Consider the following 27380-nt stretch of genomic DNA (forward strand, 5'->3'; position numbering starts at 1 on the left):
ATGGAGGGGGGGAAGAAATAACCTAGGGGGGCAATAACACCCCCTTGCCCAACTGTAGCGACACCACTGGTCTCATGTCTTTGTATTACTAATTTTTAATAAAGTCGTTGTTAAAGTGTGCATAAAGCCAACTTTATAGGTTGTGGATGGAGTGGTGAAAGTAAGAACCTCTGGTCAAGTTTGTCTGTATCCCTACAGGGAGATTCAATAGAGGTGATTAATTCTTTCATTGCCAGAGACATTTTGCATATTTTTGCACACATTTAAAAAATTATTGTAGCCCTGAAGATTCCATAAAACCCCAAAACATTATATATTTTCTGAAAGCAGACACCCTAAAAAATTAAATAGTGGTAGTTTCATTTTTTTATGTTACACAATATTAGCACAAAGGTCTAGAAAAACAGAATTTTAGTAAAAAATAAACTAAAGATAATTTTAGGGCAGACAAATGCTATAAATTACCCATTTGTTTGTAAAATATAAAAGATGAGGTTGTGTGATATAAATAGATACCCAACATGTCAAACCTTCAAATAGTATACACCTGTGATATGGTGACAAACTTCAGTAACCTATATTTTCCATAGGCTACTCTTTAAAAACCCCTACAGGTCATCAGTTTAGTATTACACAGGAGCTCTAGTGCTAAAATTGTTGCTCTCTCTCTGATGTGCACGGCAATGTGTAACATGTATATTGCAATGTTTTCATGCATAGGCACCCCAACGCGTTTGTGTATCTGGGGGTGGTGGCTTCAAACATTTTTGGGAGGGGGATTGTAAGTGCTTGGGTGTAACTTTCATTTTTTTACTTAACTTATTTTTTCATCACATAGGTCCCCTACTGGGATACATGGAGGGGTGCTCAGGGGATAGATCCCATCCTCTGGAATATCCAATCATGTGCAAAGGAAAAAAAAAACAAAAAAGCTTTTTAGCTAATATCTCTGTTTGCCCTGGTGGCCATTGGGGTTTGATTTAATAATGATAAAAGCGGCTATTCACTTTGCAAGGATTTTGCCTCAGAGCGTAGTGAATGTGGTGGAGTTTCACTTTGTGAACTATATCCAATTACGAGCAAGAAAATGAAAATAAAATAGCATTTTTGCTTACACATGATTGGATGATGGAAGTCCTGGATTATGAAGCTCTAGGGAAAATTCCCTTTCAAAGTGCAACTTCCCTTGCAATGTAAAATCAACATTTTTGTGGTTGCCACCATAACAGAAATTTCTTCTTACTTCCTATTGAGACTTGAGCAAGTGTACAGAAATCTCGCCAATGCGACACAGATGACAAAAAAAACAAACTGACAGGTTTTAACCACCTCTCTACTCTATGCAAATAAATTACAAAGCCTCCTCTGACAAAAAAAAAAAAAAAACACACACTTTTGCTCCTACCAGCTCTTTTAGTGTAGTCAACCTGTAGGCAGCATTCAGTAAATACAATACAGAGGACACCTCTGCAATTGGCCCTGGAAGTAGCTTATCAGGGAGTAAACAGTAGAAGTTGGGTTTTTATAACCTGACTGCTATTCTTTCCAGTGACCCTAACATCACTGAGCAGACATTAGAATGTTAACCAAACCATCCAAAAAATGTCAGGTAAGGTTCATTCACTGTCTATGGAATCATTGATCTGGTGGTCAATAGAAGCTGAGAAGGTCTCAATATCATTTAAACTGAATTAAGGGCTGATTGTATCCTAAATGCCACATTCATTGTGTACAAACTTGGAATTCTAAAAAAAAAAAAAAATCAATGTAAATAATTTTGGACGTTTTGGTGAAGATAAACAAATGACAATCTAATTATAAGCAAAGGGAAACAGAAAACAGTTTACAGTAAACCTCCATGTACATTAGTTGTTTTTTGTATTAGCGTTTAAGAGCATTTAGCATTTTTTTCTGCCAGAAATAGTGCTCAAAAAAACACAAAAAAGAAGGGTTTTTTCTTCCTCTAAATGCTGAGCTTACAAAATGCCTGTAAACTACCTAATGTGCATGGACACATAGGATAACATTAGTTGCTTCTACAGGCAAAACACTAAACTCCTCTAGAAGCAGCATTTTTTTAAGCCAGTGTGCATGGAGCCTAAAACTACAGAGAAAAGAATAGAAAAGTTAGCCAGCCAGACATACCAACACACTAAAGGACCTGTAAACAATATTCTACCTGTTCTATTGGATAGCCTAAAGGAAACCATCTTGTCAGGAATGTTGCAGACATTTCGCACAGAGGCGATACAGGTGTAATTGGCATAATCCTGAGGTCGAAGATTTTTCAGCTTCAAAATTTTGGTTTCACCCTGGTGAAGAAAAGACATGAAAAGGCATTAGGCTGGACACCTCTAATTTTATATTAGTCTACATCTAAAAGGTTAACTGGTGACAGAGAATCAGACTACATTAAACACAGAGAGCAACTCTCAACTCACCCACCCATCCATGTCTCCATGCTTTGTTTTGTTGAGAAATCTCTTTGAAAAGCACCCCTTCCTAACATTTTTGACTGTGGCCATTTTGAGTAAGGGCAAATGATTCACATATCATCTACTTCCTGGAATCCATCTGCTCTATACTAATGCACGCATGCCAGAGGGTGTGCTTACCTGATAAAATCCCTCCTCCCCTCCTCCAGATGAAAGAAAATATCCTATGAAGCCTTATGGGATGTATGACATTATTTGCCTAGGCCTAGAAACCAGAAAGTAAATAAAGAACTGAAGAAAAAGAACAAAACAAAAAAGTAAATATAAAATACTTTCCTATTTTCTAATCTTAGCAGCATAAGGATTAAAAATCGTCTGCTGATTGAGAGTGTGAAGTTCCAATTTAAATATAAGCCCAAACATAGTTAATCAGGTTGATGGACACAAACCCATCAACTTAAATCAATAATAGTAAACCTCCATAAACAGAACCCTACAGAAAAAGGCAAAACATCTTCGATTTGCATCAACAGTGAACAAAATTCCTTCCTGATCACCTAAGGTCAGGGGTCTCCAAACCTTCTAAACCACAGGTGTCAAACTGGTGGCCCTCCAGCTGTTGCCGAACTACAAGTCCCATGAGTCATTGCAAGATTGACAGAAGCATGACTCCCAAAGGCAGAGGCATGATGGGACTTGTAGTTTTGCAGCAGCTGGAGGGCCACCTGTTTGACACCCCTGGTCCAAAGGCCAGTTTAAATGTGCTTTAGACTTTAGGGGTGGTCAGACTGTGGCCAGTGAAAGTAGACAATGTCTCGGGTTTGGTAGTCAGTGGGACTAAAAAAATTTCATGTCACCTGTAGCCAGTAGGAGAATTAGTGTAGTGTCAGGGCTCCCAGGTATGACCAGAGGTGTGTGACTGATGCAGGGAAACGCAGACTTCAGATATGTGATAAACAATACAATTTATTAACACTAACAATACAAACATAAACGCAGTGCAATACTAAAACATAACACAGTGCAACCAAACCAAACCAACCACCCACAGATAACAGTATATACAAGCAAGCGTCGTCAGGCAGGCCGGGTCAATATCAATAGGGCAGGTAGGTACAGGGGGAGCAAGCAGAGAATGGTCGGGGTCACAGGCCAGGTTCAGCAGGTAGCAAGCAGCGTAGTACAGAGGGTCAAGCAGAGAGATGGTCAGGGTCACAAGCCAGGGATCAGGACAGGTAGCAGAGAATCAGACAGGAACAGAGAGCAGGAACAGGATACAAGGCCAAGAGCAACACAACACCAAGGCAGAGTCTGTGGGTCTGGCCATCCCTTAAATACCCCAGCATCATCAGTTACAGGTGTTAGCTGGCTGCAAAGTTGAGTCTCTGATTGCAGGGAACACCCGCTGGCCAGCCCTGGTACTGCAGATCAAAAGGCAGGTGAGTCCCACCATTGCTGGCCAGTCCATTCCTAACAGTACCCCCCCCTCAAGGAGCGGCCTCAGGACGCTCCAAACAGTCCTAGCTGGGCAAAATGTTCCACCGCCCGGGTCTGGCAACTGGCGGGATATCAAAGACTGGCACACCGGGCAGGACTCCGGGCAGCGGCACACCGGGCTGGACTCCGGGCAGAGGCACATCGAGCAGAGGCACACCGGGCAGAGGCACACCGGGCAGGACTCCGGGCAGAGGCACATCGGGCAGGACTCCGGGCAGAGGCACATCGGGCAGGACTCCGGGCAGAGGCACATCGGGCAGAGGCACACCGGGCAGAGGCACACCGGGCAGGACTCCGGGCAGAGGCACATCGGGCAGGACTCCGGGCAGAGGCACATCGGGCAGGACTCCGGGCAGAGGCACATCGGGCAGGACTCCGGGCAGAGGCACATCGGGCAGGACTCCGGGCAGAGGCACATCGGATTACCAGGCGAAGCAGCAGGCAGCGGGCCACCAGGCGGAGCGGCAGGCACCGGGCCCCCGGGCGGAGCGGCAGGCACCGGGCCCCCGGGCGGAGCGGCAGGCACCGGGCCCCCGGGCGGAGCGGCAGGCACCGGGCCCCCGGGCGGAGCGGCAGGCACCGGGCCCCCGGGCGGAGCGGCAGGCACCGGGCCCCCGGGCGGAGCGGCAGGCACCGGGCCCCCGGGCGGAGCGGCAGGCACCGGGCCCCCGGGCGGAGCGGCAGGCACCGGGCTCCCGGGCGGGGCGACAGGCATCGGGCCCCCAGGCGGGGCGACAGGCATCGGGCCCCCAGGAGGGGCGACAGGCATCGGGCCCCCAGGAGGGGCGACAGGCATCGGGCCCCCAGGAGGGGCGACAGGCATCGGGCCCCCAGGCGGGGCGACAGGCATCGTGCCCCCAGGCGGAGCGACAGGTCTCGGGCCCTCAGGCGGAGCGACGGGCGCCGGACCTCCAGAAGGAGCGACAGGTCTCGGGCCCTCAGGCGGAGCGGCGGGCGCCGGACCCCCCGGCGGAGCGACAGTTCTCGGGCCCTCAGGCGGAGCGGCAGGCGCCGGACCCCCAGGCGGAGCGACAGGTCTCGGGCCCTCAGGCGGAGCGGCGGGCGCCGGACCCCCAGGAGGAGCGACAGGTCTCGGGCCCTCAGGCGGAGCGGCGGGCGCCGGACCCCCAGGAGGAGCGACAGGTCTCGGGCCCTCAGGCGGAGCGGCGGGCGCCGGACCCCCAGATGGAGCGACAGGTCTCGGGCCCTCAGGCGGAGCGGCGGGCGCCGGACCCCCAGGTGGAGCGACAGGTCTCGGGCCCTCAGGCGGAGCGGCGGGCGCCGGACCCCCAGGAGGAGCGACAGGTCTCGGGCCCCCAGGCGGAGCGGCGGGCACCGAGACACCAGGCACGTCAGTGGGCTCCGAGTCAACTGGTATGACCGCAGGCACTGGGTCAGACATTGGATGGTCTGGCTGGACAGCGGGCATCGGGTCACCAGGCATCAGGTCATTTGGCTCGACAGCGGGCACCGCGTCATCTGGCAAGGCAGTGGGCTCCGAGTCAACTGGTATGACCGCGGGCACTGGGTCAGACATTGGATCGTCTGACCGGACAGCGGGCATCGGGTCACCAGGCATCAGGTCATTTGGCTCGACCGCGGGCACCGCGTCATCTGGCAAGGCCGTGGGCTCCGAGTCAACTGGCATGACCGCGGGCACCGGGGCAGACATTGAATCGTCTGGCTGGACAGCGGGCATCGGGTCACCAGGCATCAGGTCATTTGGCTCGACCGCGGGCACCGCGTCATCTGGCAAGGCAGTGGGCTCCGAGTCAACTGGTATGACCGTGGGCACTGGGTCAGACATTGGATCGTCTGACTGGACAGCGGGCATCGGGTCACCAGGCATCAAGTCATTTGGCTCGACAGCGAGCACCGCGTCATCTGGCAAGGCAGTGGGCTCCGAGTCAACAGGCACGACAGTGGGCACCGGGTCATCAGGTACCGGATTGTCTGGCTCGACAGCGGGCATCGGGTCATCAGGTATGACAGCGGACACTAGGTCACCAGGCATCAGGTCATTTGGCTTGCCAGAGGGCACCGCGTCATCTGGCAAGGCAGTGGGCACCGAGTCACCAGGTACGACAGCGGGCTCTGAGTCAATTGGCACGACAGCGGGCACCGGATCAGGTACCGGATCATCTGGATCAACAGCGGGCATCGAGTCAACTGGCCTAATAGGATCGTCAGGCTGGATCAGTTCATCATGCTGGGTAGAGGCATCAGGCCGAGTAGAGGCATCAGGCCGAGTAGAGGCATCAGGCCGAGTACGGGCATCAGGCCGAGTACGGGCATCAGGCCGAGTACGGGCATCAGGCCGAGTACGGGCATCAGGCCGAGTACGGGCATCAGGCCGAGTACGGGCAACAGGCCGAGTACGGGCATCAGGCCGAGTACGGGCTTCAGGCCGAGTAGGGGCTTCAGGCCGAGGGGAGGCTTCAGGCCGAGGGGAGGCTTCAGGCCGAGGGGAGGCTTCAGGCCGAGGAGAGGCTTCAGGCCGAGGAGAGGCTTCAGGCCGAGGAGAGGCTTCAGGCCGAGGAGAGGCTTCAGGCCGAGGAGAGGCTTCAGGCCGAGGAGAGGCTTCAGGCCGAGGAGAGGCTTCAGGCCGAGGAGAGGCTTCAGGCCGAGGAGAGGCTTCAGGCCGCGTAGAGGCTTCAGTCTGAACCACGGAAGGCAGGCTCACCGGTTTGGATACTGGCAGGATGGTATTGGTTGGAAAGAATTTTTGCTTTTTTCTGGTTTTAACTACTGGAGCACTGCAAGTAAACGCAGGTCTGCAAACGAATGGAGCAGCTGGAGACAGAGAAGAACTGGAGGATGGAACAGGAGAGGGAGCAGTTGCTACAGAGGGCTTTTTTACAGGATTAAAGGCAGGATAGGTGCAGCGAGTAGGAACAGGGTACTGACATGCGGTAGATAGCCAAGTATACTGGGCTGTAACTGGAGGAGCTGGTGGGAATACAGGAGTAGAGTTAGAAGCAGGACTGGGTCTTTGTAAGCTGACTGAGGCTGGGTGCAACAAGTCTGTCCATGTCTGCAGTAGGGGTTGAACAAAGCTGAGCTTACACAAAGCCTGTCTGGTCAATGACTGCACTGCGTTTATACAATCTCGCAGTGTCAGTGGTGAACATGTGGAATAACGCTCCAGAAAGTAACCCACATCATCCTCTAATAACCACACCAGGGACTCTACCTGGTCTGCACTAAATGGTGGCAAAAATTCATCCCTGCATTCGGGGGAACCAGATGAAACCAACTCTGCACAAACCTCAATCAATGGCTGCACCTCAGAGAACACTGTGCCCTGATCTACTAGAACATGAGCGAGCCGTATACATTCTAGCAATTCATCCCGGGTATACTCCTTCAGAGTTTGATAAGCATACTCCCTGTCATCAAACACTAGCAGATATAAATACTCAACCTCATCAAGATCCATCCTTCCCATCAACAAGCCAAGATGGCTTCCCTGTGCAGCCACTTCTGGTCAGGATTGGCCTTGGTGTAATGTCAGGGCTCCCAGGTATGACCAGAGGTGTGTGACTGATGCAGGGAAACGCAGACTTCAGATATGTGATAAACAATACAATTTATTAACACTAACAATACAAACATAAACGCAGTGCAATACTAAAACATAACACAGTGCAACCAAACCAAACCAACCACCCACAGATAACAGTATATACAAGCAAGCGTCGTCAGGCAGGCCGGGTCAATATCAATAGGGCAGGTAGGTACAGGGGGAGCAAGCAGAGAATGGTCGGGGTCACAGGCCAGGTTCAGCAGGTAGCAAGCAGCGTAGTACAGAGGGTCAAGCAGAGAGATGGTCAGGGTCACAAGCCAGGGATCAGGACAGGTAGCAGAGAATCAGACAGGAACAGAGAGCAGGAACAGGATACAAGGCCAAGAGCAACACAACACCAAGGCAGAGTCTGTGGGTCTGGCCATCCCTTAAATACCCCAGCATCATCAGTTACAGGTGTTAGCTGGCTGCAAAGTTGAGTCTCTGATTGCAGGGAACACCCGCTGGCCAGCCCTGGTACTGCAGATCAAAAGGCAGGTGAGTCCCACCATTGCTGGCCAGTCCATTCCTAACATGTAGTGTTCCTTCATTGGTATTAGTGGATGGAATAGTGCCTCATCATTGGTATTAATGGGCAGAACAGTGCTCCATCATTGGTATTAGTGTGAGGAATATTACCCCCATCATTTTGTTAGTGGAGGGAATAATGCCCCATTGTTGGTACTAGTGGGAGGAATAGTTTCTAATCATTTATATCAGTGGGAGGAATAGTGCTCTATCATTGGTGTCAGTAGAAGGAATAATGCCCCATTGTTGGCATCACTGGGAAGAGTGGTGTCTCATCAATGGTGTCAGTGGGAGGAATAGAGCATCATATCATTTGGGGATAGATGGGGTCCTGTAGTCATGCAGCCCAGCTCAAACAGTTCGTTAGGAGCACATAGGACTTCTGAAAGATCAACAAGTGTTTTTCTGTACTTGCACATTTTCCCATGTTTTATTTCTTTAAAAATGTTCCATTTATATTTTCAGTTTGCCCAGATATCCACTTTAAATAATAATTTTTATACCCTAAAAAGGGATTCTATTTAAAAAAATTAAAAAAACATGTCGTACTTGCCAACAAAACCATTCCACAGAGCAGCCCAGAAGCTCTTCTTCTGGGGTCAATCGCCAACGCTCCTGGCCCCTCCCCTTGCCGAGTGCCCCCATAGCAAGCTGCTTCCTATGGTAGTCACTGTTGCATGTTCACTCCCGAGCTGGCTCTGTGTGTTCAATAGACACGCAGAGCGTGGATGATCCCTGCCCTTCCTCTTTGGCTGTGATTGACAGCAGCAGGAGTCAATAGCTTGTGCACATTGCTGGATCAAGATCGAGCTCATGTAAAAATAAGGGAGTCTGAGGGAAGGGCAGGGAGCTGATTGTAGAAGGTTTTTTATCTTAAACCTTTTGCCTTGAGATCCACTTTAAGTTAGCCACTTTACTTTTTGGCCAAGTCCTTCCTGCTGTCATTCCTGTATTCAGTAAGATGTATAGCTTTGTAAATGTATAATTTAAAATACCAAACAATTTAAATAAAAAAAGTGTGCGTCCACTTTAATGGTCATGGAAGCCTACATAATCTATAGTAGGCATGTAGTTTTTCAAGGAATGTGAATAAAACCCTTTAAGAAACTCACACCAGAAAGGCAGAAAGCCTGTGTTTTTGTCCTGAATGTATCAACATATTTTTGGCTCAACAGATTCTTCAAACGCAGTTAAGTACCAACTGTTACATTATTTTGGGCTGATTGTAGCATGCTTCAGGCACAATGCCACATAATCAATGTTGTACAATACGCTCATCTCAGAAGTCCAGTCATCCATGTCTTTTCTTTTCAGACATGCACGATTCCAACAGTTCTTCATTACAGACTAACGATAACATATCTCTGCTACATAAAAAGGGGAATAAAAAAAAAAACAGCTTGTGTTTCTTCTATTTCTAGAAATCTGTCTTTGAGATCTTGGAAGATGTCTCCGTTGGACGCATTCATGTATGTGTATCCTGTCAATGAGAGTATTTTACCAATACCACAATGCACAATATATTAATCCGCAACACCGCTCTGATAATGCATGAATTCCCACAGTGCGGAGCCGTTCCATTTTTATGAATCACGGTGTACAATGGCTTATTCAAAACATATCTTAAATTAAAAATAAAAAACGTTAATGTTAATGGTGATGAGGACTAAAAGTCCTAAACTTGTTTTTGAATCACTTTAAAGTCTTAATAGCTGTCATACTAAAAGATAATAAATGTATTAGTATTACATAACCAGTTCTGGGAGAGCATCTCCTGTGTGCCCCCTCGGGAGCGCATCAGGCTGCTTTGTAATCGGTGTGTCTTTCGGACACAAATGATCACAAACTTCGGCAAAGGGCAAGTCACAATAGGTCTTTTGCATGTGATCCGCTGTGTCCAGTAACAGCTGATCACATTGTAAGTAGACTTACTGGTTATTGGCAGTCCTTTTGTCACGGTCTCACAGCGCGTGGAGAGGAGAGCTGGTAACCGGCGTTTGTGACAGGGGACATTTACATGGATAATCAGTGCAGCGCAATCGGTGCCTATCAGTGCTGTGCATCAGTGCCACCTATCATTGCCCATCAGTGCTGGATATCAGTGCCCCCCTCCAGTACTGCCTACCAGTGCCCATCAGTGACACCCATCAGTGCAGCCTCATCAGTGGCGCCTATCTTGCAGCATCAGCAGTGCTACCTCATCAGTACCCATCAGTACTGCCTATCAGTTCAACCTATCAGTACCCATCAGTCCTGTCCTGTCAGTGCAGCCTATAATTGTTCATCATTGAAACCTCATCAGCACACATCAGTGAAGGAGTTTTTACTTATTTGCAAAACTTTATAACTAAAACAAGGAAAAATTTTCAAAATTTCCAAAATTTTCTTTTTTCATTTTTTTTTGCTAAATAAACATTAGTTATCAAACACCACCAGAAGAAAGCACTATTTGTGTGACTGCGCAATTGTCATTCAACGTGCAACTGCACTGAAAGCTGAAAATTGGCCTGCGCAGGAAGGGGGTGAATGTGTCTGGTATTAAAGTGCTTAAATTAGAAGCATTTACTGGGTGAATCACAATCAACATATCTAAGATATAATGCCATATGCAGAAGAGAATTTACAAATGGACTATTAAAACTCAAGCAAAGTGTATTGGTTTTGTCAATATTTACCTATTGTAAAGGCTAGGTTCACATTGATGTGTCTCTGCAAACTGCGTTTTACATAGGTACGGCAGCCCTTTCATTTTAATGGGCTGCTGTGCCTCCTGAAACTCAAGGAAAAGGTCCCTGCTCCATTTTTGGAATCGCAGCCCGCACGGGAACTGCAAGTGCAGTGTGGTTCCCAGAAGGGGAGTGATTTCCAGTGCACGGCATGCCATTAGGATTAATGGCACCCACACACATCTGTGTTTTTTTTGTGTGGATAGTTGTGGCTGCGGGAACAAGTGCAAATCCCATACCCACAACAACCAGTAATAGTGTGAACCAGGCCTAACGATTAATTTACACAGTTACATGTATACACTTCCGTAAAGGTAAACAGTGTGCATTACAGTTTATACTCATTTAAAAGACTTTGGAGGGAATTTACTAAAACTGGAGCAGACTGAATATATAGCAGTTGTGCATAGAAACCAATCAGATTTTAGCCTCAGCTCATTCAGTTAAGCTTTGCAAATGAAAGCTAGAAGCTAACTGGTTGCCATGCAGAGCTGTTCCAGATTTTGTTTGCTTCAGTCATGGTAAATTCCCATCAATGAGATTAGCAGCTTGCCGACCGCATCACTTAGAATTGCAGTGACAAGGCGGCTCTCCTGCTCTGGATCATGTACCTAGTAAATGATCCATCTCTTCTGAGTAGGAGGCCTGCCCACCACCCTGGCTGTGCTGTGATTAGCCGATCAGCGGGTCCCAGCCAATGATTGATGGCGGGGACTGGGCGATCGATAAAGAGGCTGACAGGACAGAGCTCTGTGTATGTAGACAATACAGAGCTCTGCCCTGTCAGCGGGGATGTGCTGCTTTTTGTTTCCCTGCAAAGCAGCGGATACAAACCAGCTCATCCCCTAGTGAAAGCCCCACACTGTACACACACAAAGCACTGTTAGTCATATACCTAACCCTTTGATCTCTCCTAGATGTTAAAAATACTAACAGTTAAGCACAATAGTTTTTGGGTTTATTGAGCCAAGAACTCACTAATTAGAATGCACAGGAGAGCAAGAAAGGAACAGGCTGATAGTTACATAGTTAGGTTAAGATAAGCCACAAGTCCATCTTGTTCAACCAATGAAATAACTAGAAACTTACACAAAATTCTATATGCACAGTTGATCCAGAGGAAGGCAAATTATATATATTTCAAAAGGAGTAGGGTTAAGATTTCTAGAACAAAATTGCTTAGCTAGATGGTTAGTTGGGTTTGGTTTATAGGCAAAATCCCAAATATCCTATTTTTTTTTTTATCTGCAAAATCCCTGTGAAGGTGCATATATAGACAAGGCAGGAAGCATTCGCTGACAGAGGTTACTGAAGTAATATGTAGAGCATTGAAAATCATCTATATTGGAGAAGCTTTGTAACATGCCAAAAATAAAGCACTCTTCAGAGAAACATTTCAGTATATTTAAAAAGATTGACCACGTTAACAATGTCCAGTGAACATGTTTTGGGGTCCTTTGCAACTGGACCCATGCTATCATAAAAAATATAGTAATTTGCAATGCAATATCCTGTACAATTGGGAAGAAGCATAGCCAATGTATAAGACAGAGACCTAAAATGTAAAGCAAAACTCCAGGCAAAAACTTCTTTACATGTCTGATGGACCACCTGGAACCCCATCTGGGTGCTTCCATCAGAGAACTGCTTCCTCACCGCTGAGACAAAGGAACAAGGTATTATAGCTGAGCGCTGCACCCAAGGACTAGACAACATTAGCTTAGGTGCAACTGGAACTCCTTTATTGAACAGAAATACCATTTTTTACACACTTCAGAAGTAGGGGTAGTCCCCACATGAACAATAAAAAAAAATTACACATTGTGATAAACATCCCACACTTACTAGATAACGAGTTAAAGTTGACACAAGACTAATCCCATCATGTAGGAACTTCCAGGACGACTAGCCAAAAGGTGACTCAATTAACAATGGAACAAGTACACAACGGTAAACACATCACACCTTGATAAACAGATTACAGCAAGAAACGTCAACATCTGGTTGTTTTGAGCTGATTACATTAACATCTGCTTAGAACCTCTGAGTCTAGGAGCAGGGTTGAAGCAGTGAATGTTGGTTTGGGCCAAATCTGTGTCTGGATCCTCCAGAGTCTGTGTGTTTCGGAGAGACATGGACTGAAGTAAAACTACTCCAAAAGGTCCCCCCCAGGCACACACCTCCCAATGAATAGAGCCTCCTCAGAGGCCCATAGTCAGTAGGGCAAGAGGCTAGCCCGCAGGCCCCTGTCCTTGTTGGATCTGTCACAATATGTCCTTGTTGCTGATTTCCTACCTTCACTGAACATGTCATTCATCTTCTGGTTCACTCAGTTGACATGTTTGTTCTAAAAAAACAAAAACAAAAGACTATCACTTTAATTCTCTTTGGTTTCCTGTTTGTCAGACTGATGACTGCTATGCCTCCTATTTCCCCAGTCACTGGTCTTGGCACATCCCTTCTGTAGTTCTCTCTCCAGGAAGCAGTGATATATTTCCGCTCCACTTGCAGTGGTGGGTGGACCGAGACTCTTAGACGCATTCAACATGTACAGGCCTAATGTACCTGCACACATTAACTATAATTCCCTATGGTTGATGAGATCTGTTGTTTCCTATTACTGCAGAGAAAGAGGAGAGAATATGATGTAATCTCCTCCTTGGCAGAGCAGATGCTGTTATCTTTTGAATTACAGAGATGAGGTCAAGAAAATCCAGGTAAACATTTCTCCTAAATAGTAAGGATTTTCAAAATGTTATTAACGGTTTAGTGTTTTGTGTAAGGGGGTGTACTAATGGGTGATTTATTTTTTTTTGCCTATCCCAGAATTCTTCTTTAAAGCCTACGTTTAATCAAACTTTTTTTTTAAATTAGCACAAGGGACAGTGCTTCCATTCAATCAGAAGTGTCCCTTGTGCATCTGGCTACGGTTTTAGTTGAAATATGAATTCCTCTGCCCCCCCCACCCCCTCACTCCAGCAGCTGTAATCTAACAGTGCTGTATGGGTTAACATAGCCAAGCTACTGGTCACATTAACTCATCTATTCATAAAAGATTGGGCAGCACAGTGGCTAAATGATTAGCACTTCCGCCTGGCAGTACTAGGGTCATTGGTTAGAATCCCAACCATGGCACCACCTGCCTGGAGTTTGCATGTTCTCCCAGTGCCTGCGTGGGTTTCCTCCGGGTACTCCGCTTTCCTCCCACACTCCAAAGACATGCTGGTAGGTTCATTGGCTCCTGTCTAAATTGTCCCTAGTATGTGTATGTATGAATGTAAGTTAGGGACCTTAGATTGTACGCCCCTTGAGGGTTAGGGACTGATGTGAATGTACAATATATATGTAAAGCGCTGCGTAAATTGACGGTGCTATATAAGTAACTGAAATAACTATAGAAGTAATAAATAAAAGCTGTAGTATAGCTTCCATCAATGAAAAGCGAGCTATGAATGAAAGGCTGATGAATGAAAAGTTCACCTTCACCCTGAGACATCAGGGGTCTAATAATGTCTCATTACAGAGAACCTGTTATAACAAAATGCCAGCACATAGGCAACTTTTGGTCCCCTATGTGATAAAAATAAAGTTAAATGGAAAACAAAGGACAAGTTAATTAAAGTTATAACAAAGTGCCTAAAGTGGTTCTAAAGTCTTAAGGTTTTTCACCTTAATGTATTCTATGCATTAAGGTGAAAAACCTTCTGTGCTGCAGCTCCCCCCCCCCCCTTTCTTACCCAAGCCTGATCTGATCCATTGATGTGCATGAGAGCAGTGGCACTGTAATGTACCTGGTGGTGGAGCCTGATGTGGAGAGAGGGTGTCCTCTTACCACTCCCGTTTGGGACCCCTGATAGGGTAGACAGGAAGTAACAAGCTGGGAGGGGCACGAGTGCCTGACGGGTCTGCGGTGACAGCTGGCAGGTGAAGACCCGAAATACCAGGATGCAGGTGAGCAGGTGCAGCAGAGAGGTGTAGCTGAGCTGCGGATGACCGGGTCAGCTGATAGCCAAGGATAGTCACAGGCAGTGTAGAATAGTCAGGAAGGTCGGGTCAGGTACAGAGGAGCAGGAAAGTGGATAGTCAAAGGGAGAGCCGGGTCAGTGCAGGTGGAGTTCAATTGTTGTCAGTCAAGCAAGTGGATCACAGGAGTCAGGATACAGGAAACAAGAAGTAGTAGACCTGAAGGCACCATTCTGTTTGTAGCAAGGGTTTAAATAGCCCTCCTGTGCATGTCAGCACGTGCGCGCAGCTGCGACATTCTTCTTCCCTGACAGGCTCTAGCTGCTGTCTCCCTTTTCATTGGTTAGATTGATAGCCAATGGCTCCCTTTACAGTCAATCAAATGTTGTGACATGGCAGTGGGGGGGCAGGGCTGAGCTGCCCACTCTGTCAATGAACGCAGACAGGGCGGCTCAAGAATGAGCACGCACGAGTGCTGATTTTTTTGGAGGCATCCATCGAAGAGGAGGGGCCTGGAGTGCCAGCAAGGGAACCCAAAAGGAAGAGGATTGGGGCTGCTCTGTGCAAAAACTTTGCACAGAGCAGGAAAGTAAAGACATGTTTGTTATTTTAATTTTAAAAAATGAAGGTTTAATAAAACTTTAAACAAATGTAAGCACATGCACTGGGGGCACCTACGTATGAAAATGTCAATTGGGTTACACGTTATATGATCGAGGCACATGCTGGAGTGGGAGCAATAATTCTATGGCCATTATTTACAGTCAACCCATACTGATGACCTGTAAGGACTTCAAAGCGATGATAATGGAAGATTTTGTGTACCAAAGTTGATCGCCATTTCATACGGAAAAGCAATTTTAGGGCTTGACATGCTTGGTAACTCAGTATAACCCTTATCTTTTATAATCCAAAAAAAAGGCCCTATATTGCTATTGCGTGCCCTAAAATTAACTTGAGTGTATTTTTTACTGAAAATGTGTGTTGGAAAAAACGGTTGTGCTGAAACCATGTGACATAAAACAATACATCTGCCACCATTTTGTTTTCCAGGGTCTATGCTTCCAGAAAATATATGTTTGGGGGTTTTAGCTAATCCTCAGACCTATTGCAATTTTTAAATCTGTATGAAAACAATGTAGAAACACTTCTGGCAGCAAAAGGGTAAAACTTAAACATTACATTTCTCTACTTTAATCACTTGCCCTCCAGAGGATTTACCCCCCTTCATGACCAGGCCATTTTTTGCGATACGGCACAACGTTACTTTAACTGAAAATTGCTTGGTCATGCAATGCTGCACACAAATTAAATGTATGTCCCTTTTTCCCCACAAATGAAGCTTTCTTTTGGTGGTATTTGTATGCCTATTTTTTTTTTTTTTTTTGCGCTATAAACAAAAAAAGAGCAACAATTTTGAAAAAACAAATATTTTTTACTTTTTGCTATAAAACATATCCAATAAAAATTTAAAAAAAAATCAAATTTTGTCAGATTTTGGCCAAAATGTATTCTGCTACATGCCTTTGCTAAAAAATCCCAATATGTGTAAATTAATTGGTTTACGTTAAAGTTATAGCGTCTACAAATGGCGGTATATATACTGGAATTTTCTTTATTTTACTAGTAATGGCGGTGATCAGCAATTTATAGCGGGAATGCGGGACTGTCGTGGGCATTATGACACTGGGGGGGGACTGACTAACTGCCACTGACATCCCAATGACACTAATACAGGGATCAGTGTTAATAAAAAGCTCTGACACTGTACTAATGATACTGGGCAGGAAGGGGTTAACATCTAGGGTGATCAAAGGGTTAACTGTGTGCTGTGTGTGTTTTACTAGAGAAACATGCTGCTGTGTATTTCTCCGCCATGTAAAGAAGTACACAGCAGCATGTTACTGCGTTGTTGTTTACTGCATGTTGTTTACACACAGGTCTCTCCCATGTCACTGTTCCTCAGCGATTGCCAGGTGTCGGCGGGGAATTTCCGTCCAGGACCCGGTGATCGACATCTGTAGCCGCCAATGGCAGTGTCAAAAGGGTGTGCACCCCCTACCCGGGAATACAATCTCATATATATATATATATATATATATATATATTTGTGATTTTGCACAGCCCTGCCGCCCTTTAGAAGTAGTTATGCTATAGGGCGGTCGGGAAGCGGTTAATCTGGCACTGAAAAACGCTGGCATTATTGACACTAAAAGCTGCCACTGCAATGCTGCAAAACTCTGATTTGGGATTCTGGGATTGTTGGTGAGAATTAAGATTTTCTGTCATCAGCATTCAGTGATCTCACCATGGTTTCCCAAGTTATCTGAAGAAATTGTCACCTGTCTTCTCATTTTCTTTTATATAGATGTAAGGGAAAAAACTTTAGTAAAGGAAAGTTATAGGAATACAGTCATGGCAGCCATGGAACAGAACATGAAGATTGCAACTCAAACAGAAAACTGCCTTTGTATTGTATAGCACAATTATAGATATCTAAATAAGGAATGATTCTTTAAGACTTCAAGCGTTTGGCATTCTCTGAGATTGTTGCAGTTGTCCCTTGTGGCTTTTATAAATGCAAAGTCTGACATAATTCAATTGTAATACAGTTTGAGTAAGGATTTTCTGGATCTCTGCACAAAAAGTTCAGAAAATGTGATCTGATTTATGGATAAGTCATTATAACAAAGTCTTAAAACCCATCAAGACATTTTGTTTTTTTAGAAAGATTGTTCTTCATTGCAGATTAAATGAACACAATACAAAAATGTACAAACAGTGCAACAAAACAACTAAAGAGAAACTCCGCTCCAGGTCAGCCAGCTTACTATCTTCTGCAGTAGCACATTCAAGTGCTGGCCCAGCTTGCAGCTGAAATGCTAATGAAAAAAGGAAGTCTGGACGGCCGCACTGCTAAAAACACTTTTATTGCAAAAGTTAAAAAAAAAACAGGTAAAAACATCAAGCAGAGAGCAGAGGAATGGGAGGAACCTGCTAATTTTTCTTAAAAAGGTGGTGTCGGCAGTGCTGCTGTCCAGACTTCCTTTTTTAATAGTGCAACAAACTCAAGTAGTACATAGACTCAAGTATCCAATGTCAGTACATTATCTTATATTTCGATTCAGACTATGAAAGAGTAGACCAAAAATAAAAAAGTAAAAACTATTCAGAGACATGAGTCTCTGTCTGGCCGGGGATAGGGAGAGAGGGAAGGTTAGTCTGGGAAGGTAGGGAGTGGGGTAGAAATGAGACAAGTTGAATAGGATAATAATAATAATAATAAGTTTTAATCATTAGGTTGAAGTGTTGTTAAACCCACATCATTAAAAACTATCAATAAACGCTGTATTACATGCTGTTCATACTCAGTCACTAAAGGATTTATTTTCTGTATTCTGCAAAAAACCTGGTTGATCCTGTTGTTCTGTCTCCCCCTTCTGTCCATGTCCCCACTACAGTGGATTTAGCAGAGCAGTTTTAGCAGGCAGTGCATATGCTCAATTTTCAGTGTATTCCTACCTAGAGCATGTCCTCCCTATCACATCTCAGCAGCCCATGTGACTAAAGAGTCACACACATGGTTGGTAAATAACAGCCCACTCCCTCCCTCCTCATCTATGCCCACTAACCAGCTAAACACAATGGGGGGTGGGATATTACATCTTGATTAAGGCTTCACCTCTGTTATTCTAAGACAATGTTTCTCAACCTTTTTTCAGTCAAGGTACACTTAATAATTATGTACAATCTTGAGACACGTAATTTAACATTACGCAGCAACACCCACACGTGTAGAAAACTCAATGCTAGGTGATTTATTCTTCCAAAGCAAACAAGCCTTTGCACACTGATTAGTACTCCAATGTTTCTCTACTCTTTGCTCTCCCTCACTCAGTTAATGTGACTAATGGAGAGGGGCAGGGAAGGGGTAAGCAAGGAAGCTGTGCAGGCACCTGATGTCCTCCTTATCAACCAATGACATCATTAGTTGTTAGGATGCAGTACGCTAGAAGGTTGTAATGGTGCACAATGAAAAAATATGGATTTATGCAATTTAAAGGTAAGCTTGATCCACCCTCAGGCGTGTATACAATTTTTTGCCAATTTTTCAGCATTTTGCAAAGGCACCCTGGTTGGAAAAAAAGCTGTTCTAAGACAAAGGCTGGAGGTGCATGGCACAGGCTGTGATTGGCAGAAATCCACCCACACCATGCTATTGCCAAAAAAATAATATTTATTTTGAATATATATTTGTATGACAATTTAAAACAGTTTATTGATATTTATTTTTACTCTGTATCCAAATAATGTATTTTTTTATTTTGAACATGTTACCAACAGCAGAGGACTAGAAGCTCCTCCTGCCACTGTTTTCCTGCAGGCAGGCTGGAAAAGAGCTGGGTCATGTGACTGCTGTACATCGATTAGGAAAAAAGGTACTTAGATGTTTTTTTTTTTTAATTAAAATAATTACAGTACCATCATCCACATACAGAAAGAGAAGGGATAATGTAAACTAAACAGTGTATGCTTAGTATCATTTTAATGCTGAAAAACAAGATAAATGAGTTGAATGGTATATCTAGAGTGTGCCATGCACCTTAGGAGCCATAGGTTTGTTCATGTTAAATAACAGGATGAGTATGTGTAATGATTACAATAGCAGAAGATAAAACAGGTCATTTATGAGCAGAGCATCTATACCAATCTATGATATCTATAACAAACAGGTCCAATGGTTCCGAAATGTAGGCCATCTACAATGCACTTGGGCAAAGGGGATTTTAAAGGAGGTATGGAGATTCAGGAAATTTAAGACCAAGGCAAAGCAGGGGTATTTTTTTTTTATCCAAGATCATGCTAGCCCTAGTCTTGCCACTATTAATGTATCTATGATAACATTCTGTGTATCCAAAGGCCAGGTATGGATTTCTATTCCTAGTGATGCCAAGCCTGGATCAGGGATGCAAGAGATATGGGTAAGACAAGGGATGAATTGGAAGATACTGTCCCAGAAAGAGGAAAGTTTTTCACAGCTCCACCAAATATGTTTCAAAGAGCTAAAAAGGCCACAGTCTCTCTAGAGTGAGGAGTGATGTAGAGGGAAAGTTTCTGAGATGTACAGTACCACCTGTGAAATATTTTATGCACTGACTCCCAGTGGGATAGGCATCTGAAAGCTTTTAAGGGCCATTAAAAGGCATAGTATCATTGTTGAATGGTTGGTACGATTGCTAAATCAGCTTCCCATTTTTGTATTGGTGTTAATTTCTCTGGTTGGGCTCGGTTGGAAGGATGGCAATAAATGAAAGATCCCTTTTTAATTAGGTTTGGGGACATTGTAATATGGAAATGGACTTTTAGGAAAAGGAGAGAAGGAAGTGCCTACTAAGTGTAGCATAAGGACTGCTTATTAAAAACACAAAATTGGCAACTCACATTGTTAAACATTAACAGGCTCATCAATAGAGACAGCTGTTCTGTGTGTATTGTCTCCATTCCTCTGTGCACTGGCTGGATCTGTATATTATTATTATACAGGATTTATATAGCGCCAACAGTTTGCTCAGTGCTTTACAATATAACGGGAGACAATACAGCAACAATACAGTTCAATACAAGAGGGATAGGAGGGCCCTGCTCCTCGGAGCTCACAATCTAGGAGGGAGGGGTAGTGGTACAAAAGGTAGTAACTGTGGGGGATAGACTGGTAGGAAGAGTAGAAGATTTTATTATTAGCTGATGGCAGGATAGGCTTCCCTGAAGAGATAGGTTTTCAGAGATTGCCTAAAAGTGAGCAGAGTAGGCGATAGTCTGATAAATTGAGGTAGAGAATTCCAGAAGATGGGGGAAGCTCTGGAGAAGTCCTGGAGACTAGCATCGGAGGAGGAGACACGGGAGCTAGAGAGCAGGAGGTCGTGCGGGGAGCGGAGAGTACGGTTTGGGTGATATTTGGAGACAAGATTGGTGATGTAATTTGTGGCAGAGTTATAAATGGAATAAGTATAAATCAGCACACATATATATATATATATATATATATATATATATATATATATATACAGTTGCAAGAAAAAGTATGTGAACCCCTTGGGATTATGTGGAGTTTTGCATGATTTGGGCATAAAATGTGCTCTGAACGCCATCTAAGTCACAACAATAGAAGAACACAGTCTGCTGAACATAATACTACACAAACATTAGATGTTGCCATGGTTTAATTGCACATAACATGTAAACATTCACAGTGCAGGGAGGAAAAAGTATGTGAGGCCCTAGCTTAATGACTTTTCCCAGAGCTAATTGGAGCCAGGAGTGAGCCAACCTTGACTCCAATCAGTGTGATGATATTGGATGTGTTGCCGACAGCTGTCCTTCCCCTAAAAAACACACACCTGTTTTGGGTTTACTGGTTTCAAGAAGCACTGTCTGATGTGAACCATGCCTCGTAGAAAAGAGCTCTCAGAAGACCTAAGATCAAGAATTGTTGACTTGCATGAAGCTGGAAAGGGTTACAAAAGTATCTCCAAAAGCCTTGATGTTCATGTGTCCACGGTATGACAGACTGTCTACAAATGGAGAAAGTTTAGCACTGTTGCTACTCTCCCTAGGTGTGGTCGTCCTGTAAAAATGACTGCAAAAGCACAGCGCAGAATGCTGCATGAGGTAAAGAAGAATCCCAGAGTGTCAGCTAAAGACCTACAGAAATCTCTGGCACATGCTAACATTTTTGTTGACACATCTACAATAAGGAAAACATTAAACAAGAATAGAGTACATGGGAGGACACCACGGAGGAAGCCATTGCTGTCCAAAAAGAATATTGCAGCACGTTTGAAGTTTGCAAAAGAACACCTGCATGTTCCACAGCACTACTGGCAAAATATACTGTGGACAGATGAAACCAAGATTGAGTTGTTTGGGAAGAACACACAACACTATGTTTTGAGAAAAAAAGGCACAGCACACCAACATCAAAACCTCATCCCCACTGTAAAACATGGCGGAGGGAGCATCATGGTTTGGGGCTGCTTTGCTGCCTCAGGGCCTGGACGGATTGTTGTCATTGATGGGAAAATGAATTCCAGAGTTTATCAAAACATTTTGCAGGAAAACGTACGACCATCTGTCCGCCAACTGAAGCTCCGCAGAGGATGGGTGATGCAACAGGACAATGACCCAAAGCATACAAGTAATTCAACAAAACCATGGCTGCAACAGCACAGAATACGCCTTCTGGAGTGGTCCAGTCAGAGTCCTGACCTCAACCCGATTGAAATGCTGTGGCATGACCTTAAGAGAGCGATTCACACCAGACATCCCAAGAATATTGCTACACTGAAACAGTTTTGTAAAGAGGAGTGGTCCAAAATTACTCCAGATCGTTGTGCAGGTCTGATCTGCAACTACAGGAAACATTTGGCTGAGGTTATTGCTGCCAAAGGATGGTCAAGCAGTTATTAAGTCCAAAGGTTCACATACTTTTTCCTCCCTGCACTGTGAATGTTTACATGTTATGTGCAATTAAACCATGGCAACATCTAATGTTTGTGTAGTATTATGTTCAGCAGACTGTGTTCTTCTATTGTTGTGACTTAGATGACGTTCAGAGCACATTTTATGCCCAATTCATGCAAAACTCCACGTAATCCCAAGGGGTTCACATACTTTTTCTTGCAACTGTATATATATATATATAAAATCCTCAGAAATCCCTTAAAGTCATATCAATATCCTTCCCCTGAAGTACTAATTTTACCACCCCCCACTTAATTAAACCAAATGTGTAAACCAACTTCAATTAGCACCCCCTGGTGTAAAAACAGAATAAGTATAAATCAGCACACATATATATATAAAATCCTCAGAAATCCCTTAAAGTCATATCAATATCCTTTCCCTGAAGTACTAATAATACATATATTCATTGACTTAAACCCAAAAACCCACAATTATAGTGAAAAAATGAAGACCCAAAGAGATTACCCAAAAATAAAAAATATAAAATATATAAAAGAACAAAAATAAAATAAAGTCCCAATATGCAAAGTGTCCAAATAATGTGTTCAAACAAAGATCAATTTCTTGATAGGAAGATGCTTCCTACTCCACTGAAGAAGATGCAAATCAATCACAGGTGCTCTTCAAATACCTCAAAAAACAAAATCTCAACATAGTATATTACCTTTTAAATCCCAGAACTAAAGTGCCACACGTGTATCATGCAAAAAAAACACTCCAGTGTCACAGCACTCATGTGAAAAGAAAATTAATAAATATCACTGCAAACTATATATAAAGTGCATAATTACCCTAAAACAAACAGATTCCAGCTTGTAATCAACCACATATGCACAGAGTGTCCTTAGATTGGTATCCTCTTGTTCCTCAGGACCTCACAAACAGACCAGGAATCAGTCTGTGAATTATAATCATATATAAAATTTATTGTAGCCACTTACATATAAAAACGATAAGATCAGTAAAACAGCATCCAACTCCTCATGCCCAGTATACGATCCCCTTTCCGTGTGTAGAGGGTCTCCCGATCACCAGGTAATTCCCCCTTGCTACTCCTATCCAGCACTATCACTTTGTAGCTCTGGGGGACACCTGAAGTGCACCGTTACTCCCCAGACCTCCGACACACAGGGATTTCAGAATCCAAAATGGCTGCCGCAGCACTTCTGGGAACGTCAATACGGGCACGTGACGTATTGACGTTCCCGGAAGTGCTGCGGCAGCCATTTTGGATTCTGGAATCCCTGTGTGTCGGAGGTCTGGAGAGTAACGGTGCACTTCAGGTGTCCCCCAGAGCTACAAAGTGATAGTGCTGGATAGGAGTAGCAAGGGGGAATTACCTGGTGATCGGGAGACCCTCTACACACGAAAAGGGGATCGTATACTGGGCATGAGGAGTTGGATGCTGTTTTGCTGATCTTATCGTTTTTATATGTAAGTGGCTACAATAAATTTTATATATGATTATAATTCACATACTGATTCCTGGTCTGTTTGTGAGGTCCTGAGGAACAAGAGGATACCAATCTAAGGACACTCTGTGCATATGTGGTTGATTACAAGCTGGAATCTGTTTGTTTTAGGGAAATTATGCACTTTATATATAGTTTGCAGTGATATTTATTAATTTTCTTTTCACATGAGTGCTGTGACACTGGAGTGTTTTTTTTGCATGATACACGTGTGGCACTTTAGTTCTGGGATTTAAAAGGTAATATACTATGTTGAGATTTTGTTTTTTGAGGTATTTGAAGAGCACCTGTGATTGATTTGCATCTTCTTCAGTGGAGTAGGAAGCGTCTTCCTATCAAGAGTTATAAATGGCTTTATACGTTATTGTTTTGAATTTTATTCGTTGGGCAGTGGGAAGCCAGTGGAGGGATTAGCAGAGGGGGATGGCAGATACAGAACGGTGAGTAAGGTGTATGAGTATGGCAGCAGCATTCATTATAGACTGAAGAGGGGATAGCCTGCGATGAGGTAGGCCAATGAGGAGGGAGTTACAGTAGTCAAGGCGAGAGATAACAAGGGAGTGAATAAGTTGCTTAGTGGTTTCCGAGGTTAGGAACGGCCGTATCTTGGAGATATTGCAGAGGTGAAGTCTACAAGATTTGGACAGTGATGGGATTTGGGGCTGAAAGGACAGATGGGAGTCTAGGATTACACCTAGCACCCTGGCATGAGGGGAGGAACTGATGGTTGTATTATTGGTGAAGTCAGGGAAGGGGGCACGGGCTGGAGGGAATACTAAGAGCTCAGTTTTGGAAAGATTGAGTTTGAGGAAGTGGAATGACATCTATGCCGATATGTCACTTAGTAGGTTAGTAATGTGAGAGGAGACTGAAGGGATGAGGTGAGGAGTAGAAAGACAGATTTGTGTGTCATCAGCATAGAGATGGTACTTAAAGCCATGGGAGATTTAGTCATAACTTCAGCTCCTTCCATTTGGAAATGCTCAGATGTATATCTAGACAGATGGCGGTAAGATGGCGCCTAAAAAATCCAACTTCCAGAAACCATGTTGGAACGCACGCTGGTAGATGTGATGTCACAGCAGCGGGATAAAAACTGTCTTTTATCCCGCTGTAACAGGAGAGGTACCATTACTTCCTATCTTGGTAACATCAGGGCAAAAAATAAGGTGGTGTGAGTTTCACCAAGACTGGAAGACATAGCACGCAATAAAAGCCCAACAGATATACAGACCCCTCCTCATTCTACTAAAATGTGTTTTGATGGTGTTTCTGTCCCAATCAGAGATGTAACCTATAATGTATGGCACCCTGTCACCAGGACAAGAAGCAAGGGTATCTCTCCCCAATAGGGACAGTAGTAAAAGCTTGACAAAAGTGTTAACTCTTCTGCCATCTGTCATAAAAAGCAGCTTAAAAATAGGACTATTGGAATACGTAATTGCGATTATTAACTCAGGTGTTTCTGTCATTTCAGGCAAGTCCCTATTTAAAACTATAAACGTCCACAATTTTGGTTACCTGCGGTGCAGAATGCTGGAAGGCTCCTAGACGGTATACGAGACAACACACAATGTACAATTGCATTTACTTTTATTTCTCCATTTCACAGTTGTGCCTTACATCTTTATAACCAGCACGGTTTTAAATTAATAATTACAATGCAAGATCGAATCTTACTATATCCAGTAAAAAAATATGTCTCACACATCATTTACAGCTGAAGAATAACTTACACGAGGTCTGAAGCCCCTGCATTATAAACCACAGATACCTTATATCAAACTATAAAACTCGTCCATGCTTCATCCAGTCATTTATGAAACATTTACAGTTTGTTCCCCATTTTGCCACATGCCTGAAAGATAAAACATATATTTCAATTTATTTTAGCTCCTGAGAAGCTTTGGAAATTGTCATGTGTCATCTGAGGTAAAGTCAGTAGACAATCGGTGTGCTGTCTTAAGGAAAGATCAGTGTCTAGTGCTTGTTGAAAAATACAAGTATATTTCTGTAAGAATTTTACATTTTTTTATTAAAAAGAATATAATTAAAACAATAAGACAGGCATGTCTTATATAATGAGTAACTAAATGTAGTTCTGTATTAGTATGTATACTAATATTATGGATATAACGCAATGCCTTAAAGTGTTACTAAACCCAGGACCCGGCATTCACTATATCTGGTCTCCCACAGTACAGAGAACATGGAAGTACAATTATTTTAGTAAATGTAAACTGTTAAATACCTTTTCTCATCAGCAGTTAGAGCAGTCTTGTGGCTTCTATCTGTGTCCAGCCCAGCACTAGCTAAAGCTTGTAGGAGGAGTTTTCTTTCTGCTCTAGGAGGATGCAAAGCCCTGACCTCTGTGTGGACAGTGCTGATTGACCCTGTTATAACCACATGCACACTCCCCCCCAAAAAAAACAAAAAACCTCTCTAGCAATACACACCAAACTGACAATGTGCATGCCTACGGTTCAGTCTGGAGATAAGAGTCAAAGGAACAGAGAAAGGAAGGAACAGAGAAGAAGGGATCAAATGGCCTTTTTACACAATGCAGAGGATTAACCCCTTAGGTTCCAGAGTGAGTATAACAAGCATGCTTTACTGCATATACAGACTGATTTTACTGTTGTGGGTTTAGTAACACTTATGTATGCACACATGATTAAGAGACTGGAAATTGGGCATATATGAAGATATGAGAAATAAAGTCTAACTATGACATGTCTATGGCAGTGTAATGGTGTGGGAAAATATTTATTAGAACACAACCCACCTAATACCAATTATGCATCATGTAAATGCTCCCACATGCTTTAACATTGCTATTGACCATGAATACTCCTTGGGCTGTAGATAGGTTTGTCCACTAAAGTTACTACTTTATACTGTACTATGCTTTTTACTAATATATAGTGTATGCATATATTGTATACAGGCAGGCTTGTCCTGCACCTTTTATTTAGCAAGGCAGCAAACAAACATAGTTTAATACAGATGGGCTTTATACAGCAAGTCTAGAACCTAAAATGAACCATTTTCTCAGCCATTAACTTAAGCCAGTTCCTGGATAACAGGCTGCCCCCTAATGGGTTACCCAACACAAAGAGGCAGCAAATGTACTTTTTTAGTAATCTGGTTAGCCTTTTCACACAGCAGCAGGTTCTCATTAGTCAGGCCTGCGTAACAGGTGAGATGTGGATCTAAGACCTAACACTCTGTGTGTGTGTGTGTGTGATATATATAGATATATATATATATATATATTACAGGTGGGGGCTATGTGTCTCCACTGTTTGGGCTGTGCTCCTTTTAAGGGAGACAACAAGAAGCAAGTGGAGTACTGAGGGATTTTCAGGATGATGATTTCCAGGGTGATCTGGTAAAGAGTGAAAACTGTCTTGCAGTTTTCCCTGGATTAATAAGTCCTGATAGGGGTTTTGGAATTTAGAGGCTTGAAGGGATCGTGTGTGGGAAAGGTCCTCCAACCCTGACTACAGGTATCTTGGTCCTGAAAGGGTTAACTCACCTGCAAGAGAGGGTTGAAAAGGGCAGGGAGTAGTCAGCAGGTGTCCATGAGGTGTGGTGTAGAGCAGGACACACTTGTGATAAAGATGTATGCGGTTTGGTACTGAGGCTGAGCTGTGGTGGCATTTTCTTT

General features: G+C 43.9%; 1 protein-coding gene across 4 annotated transcripts in view; it reads right to left on the reverse strand.

The window, feature by feature from the left end:
• Window positions 1-27380, reverse strand: part of MDGA2 (MAM domain containing glycosylphosphatidylinositol anchor 2) — a 954572-nt gene that overhangs the window by 314186 nt on the left and 613006 nt on the right. For all 4 annotated transcript variants that reach the window (XM_089657421.1, XM_089657420.1, XM_089657423.1 and 1 more), the window contains exon 5: window positions 2180-2312. In XM_089657421.1, coding sequence (XP_089513547.1) covers window positions 2180-2312 — 133 coding nt within the window. The remainder of the gene's footprint in view (window positions 1-2179; window positions 2313-27380) is intronic.

Source organism: Staurois parvus, unplaced genomic scaffold (genome assembly GCF_062004578.1).
Source record: "Staurois parvus isolate SC_StPar_1 unplaced genomic scaffold, SC_StPar_1.0 ptg000997l, whole genome shotgun sequence".
NCBI classification, from domain to species: domain Eukaryota; kingdom Metazoa; phylum Chordata; class Amphibia; order Anura; family Ranidae; genus Staurois; species Staurois parvus.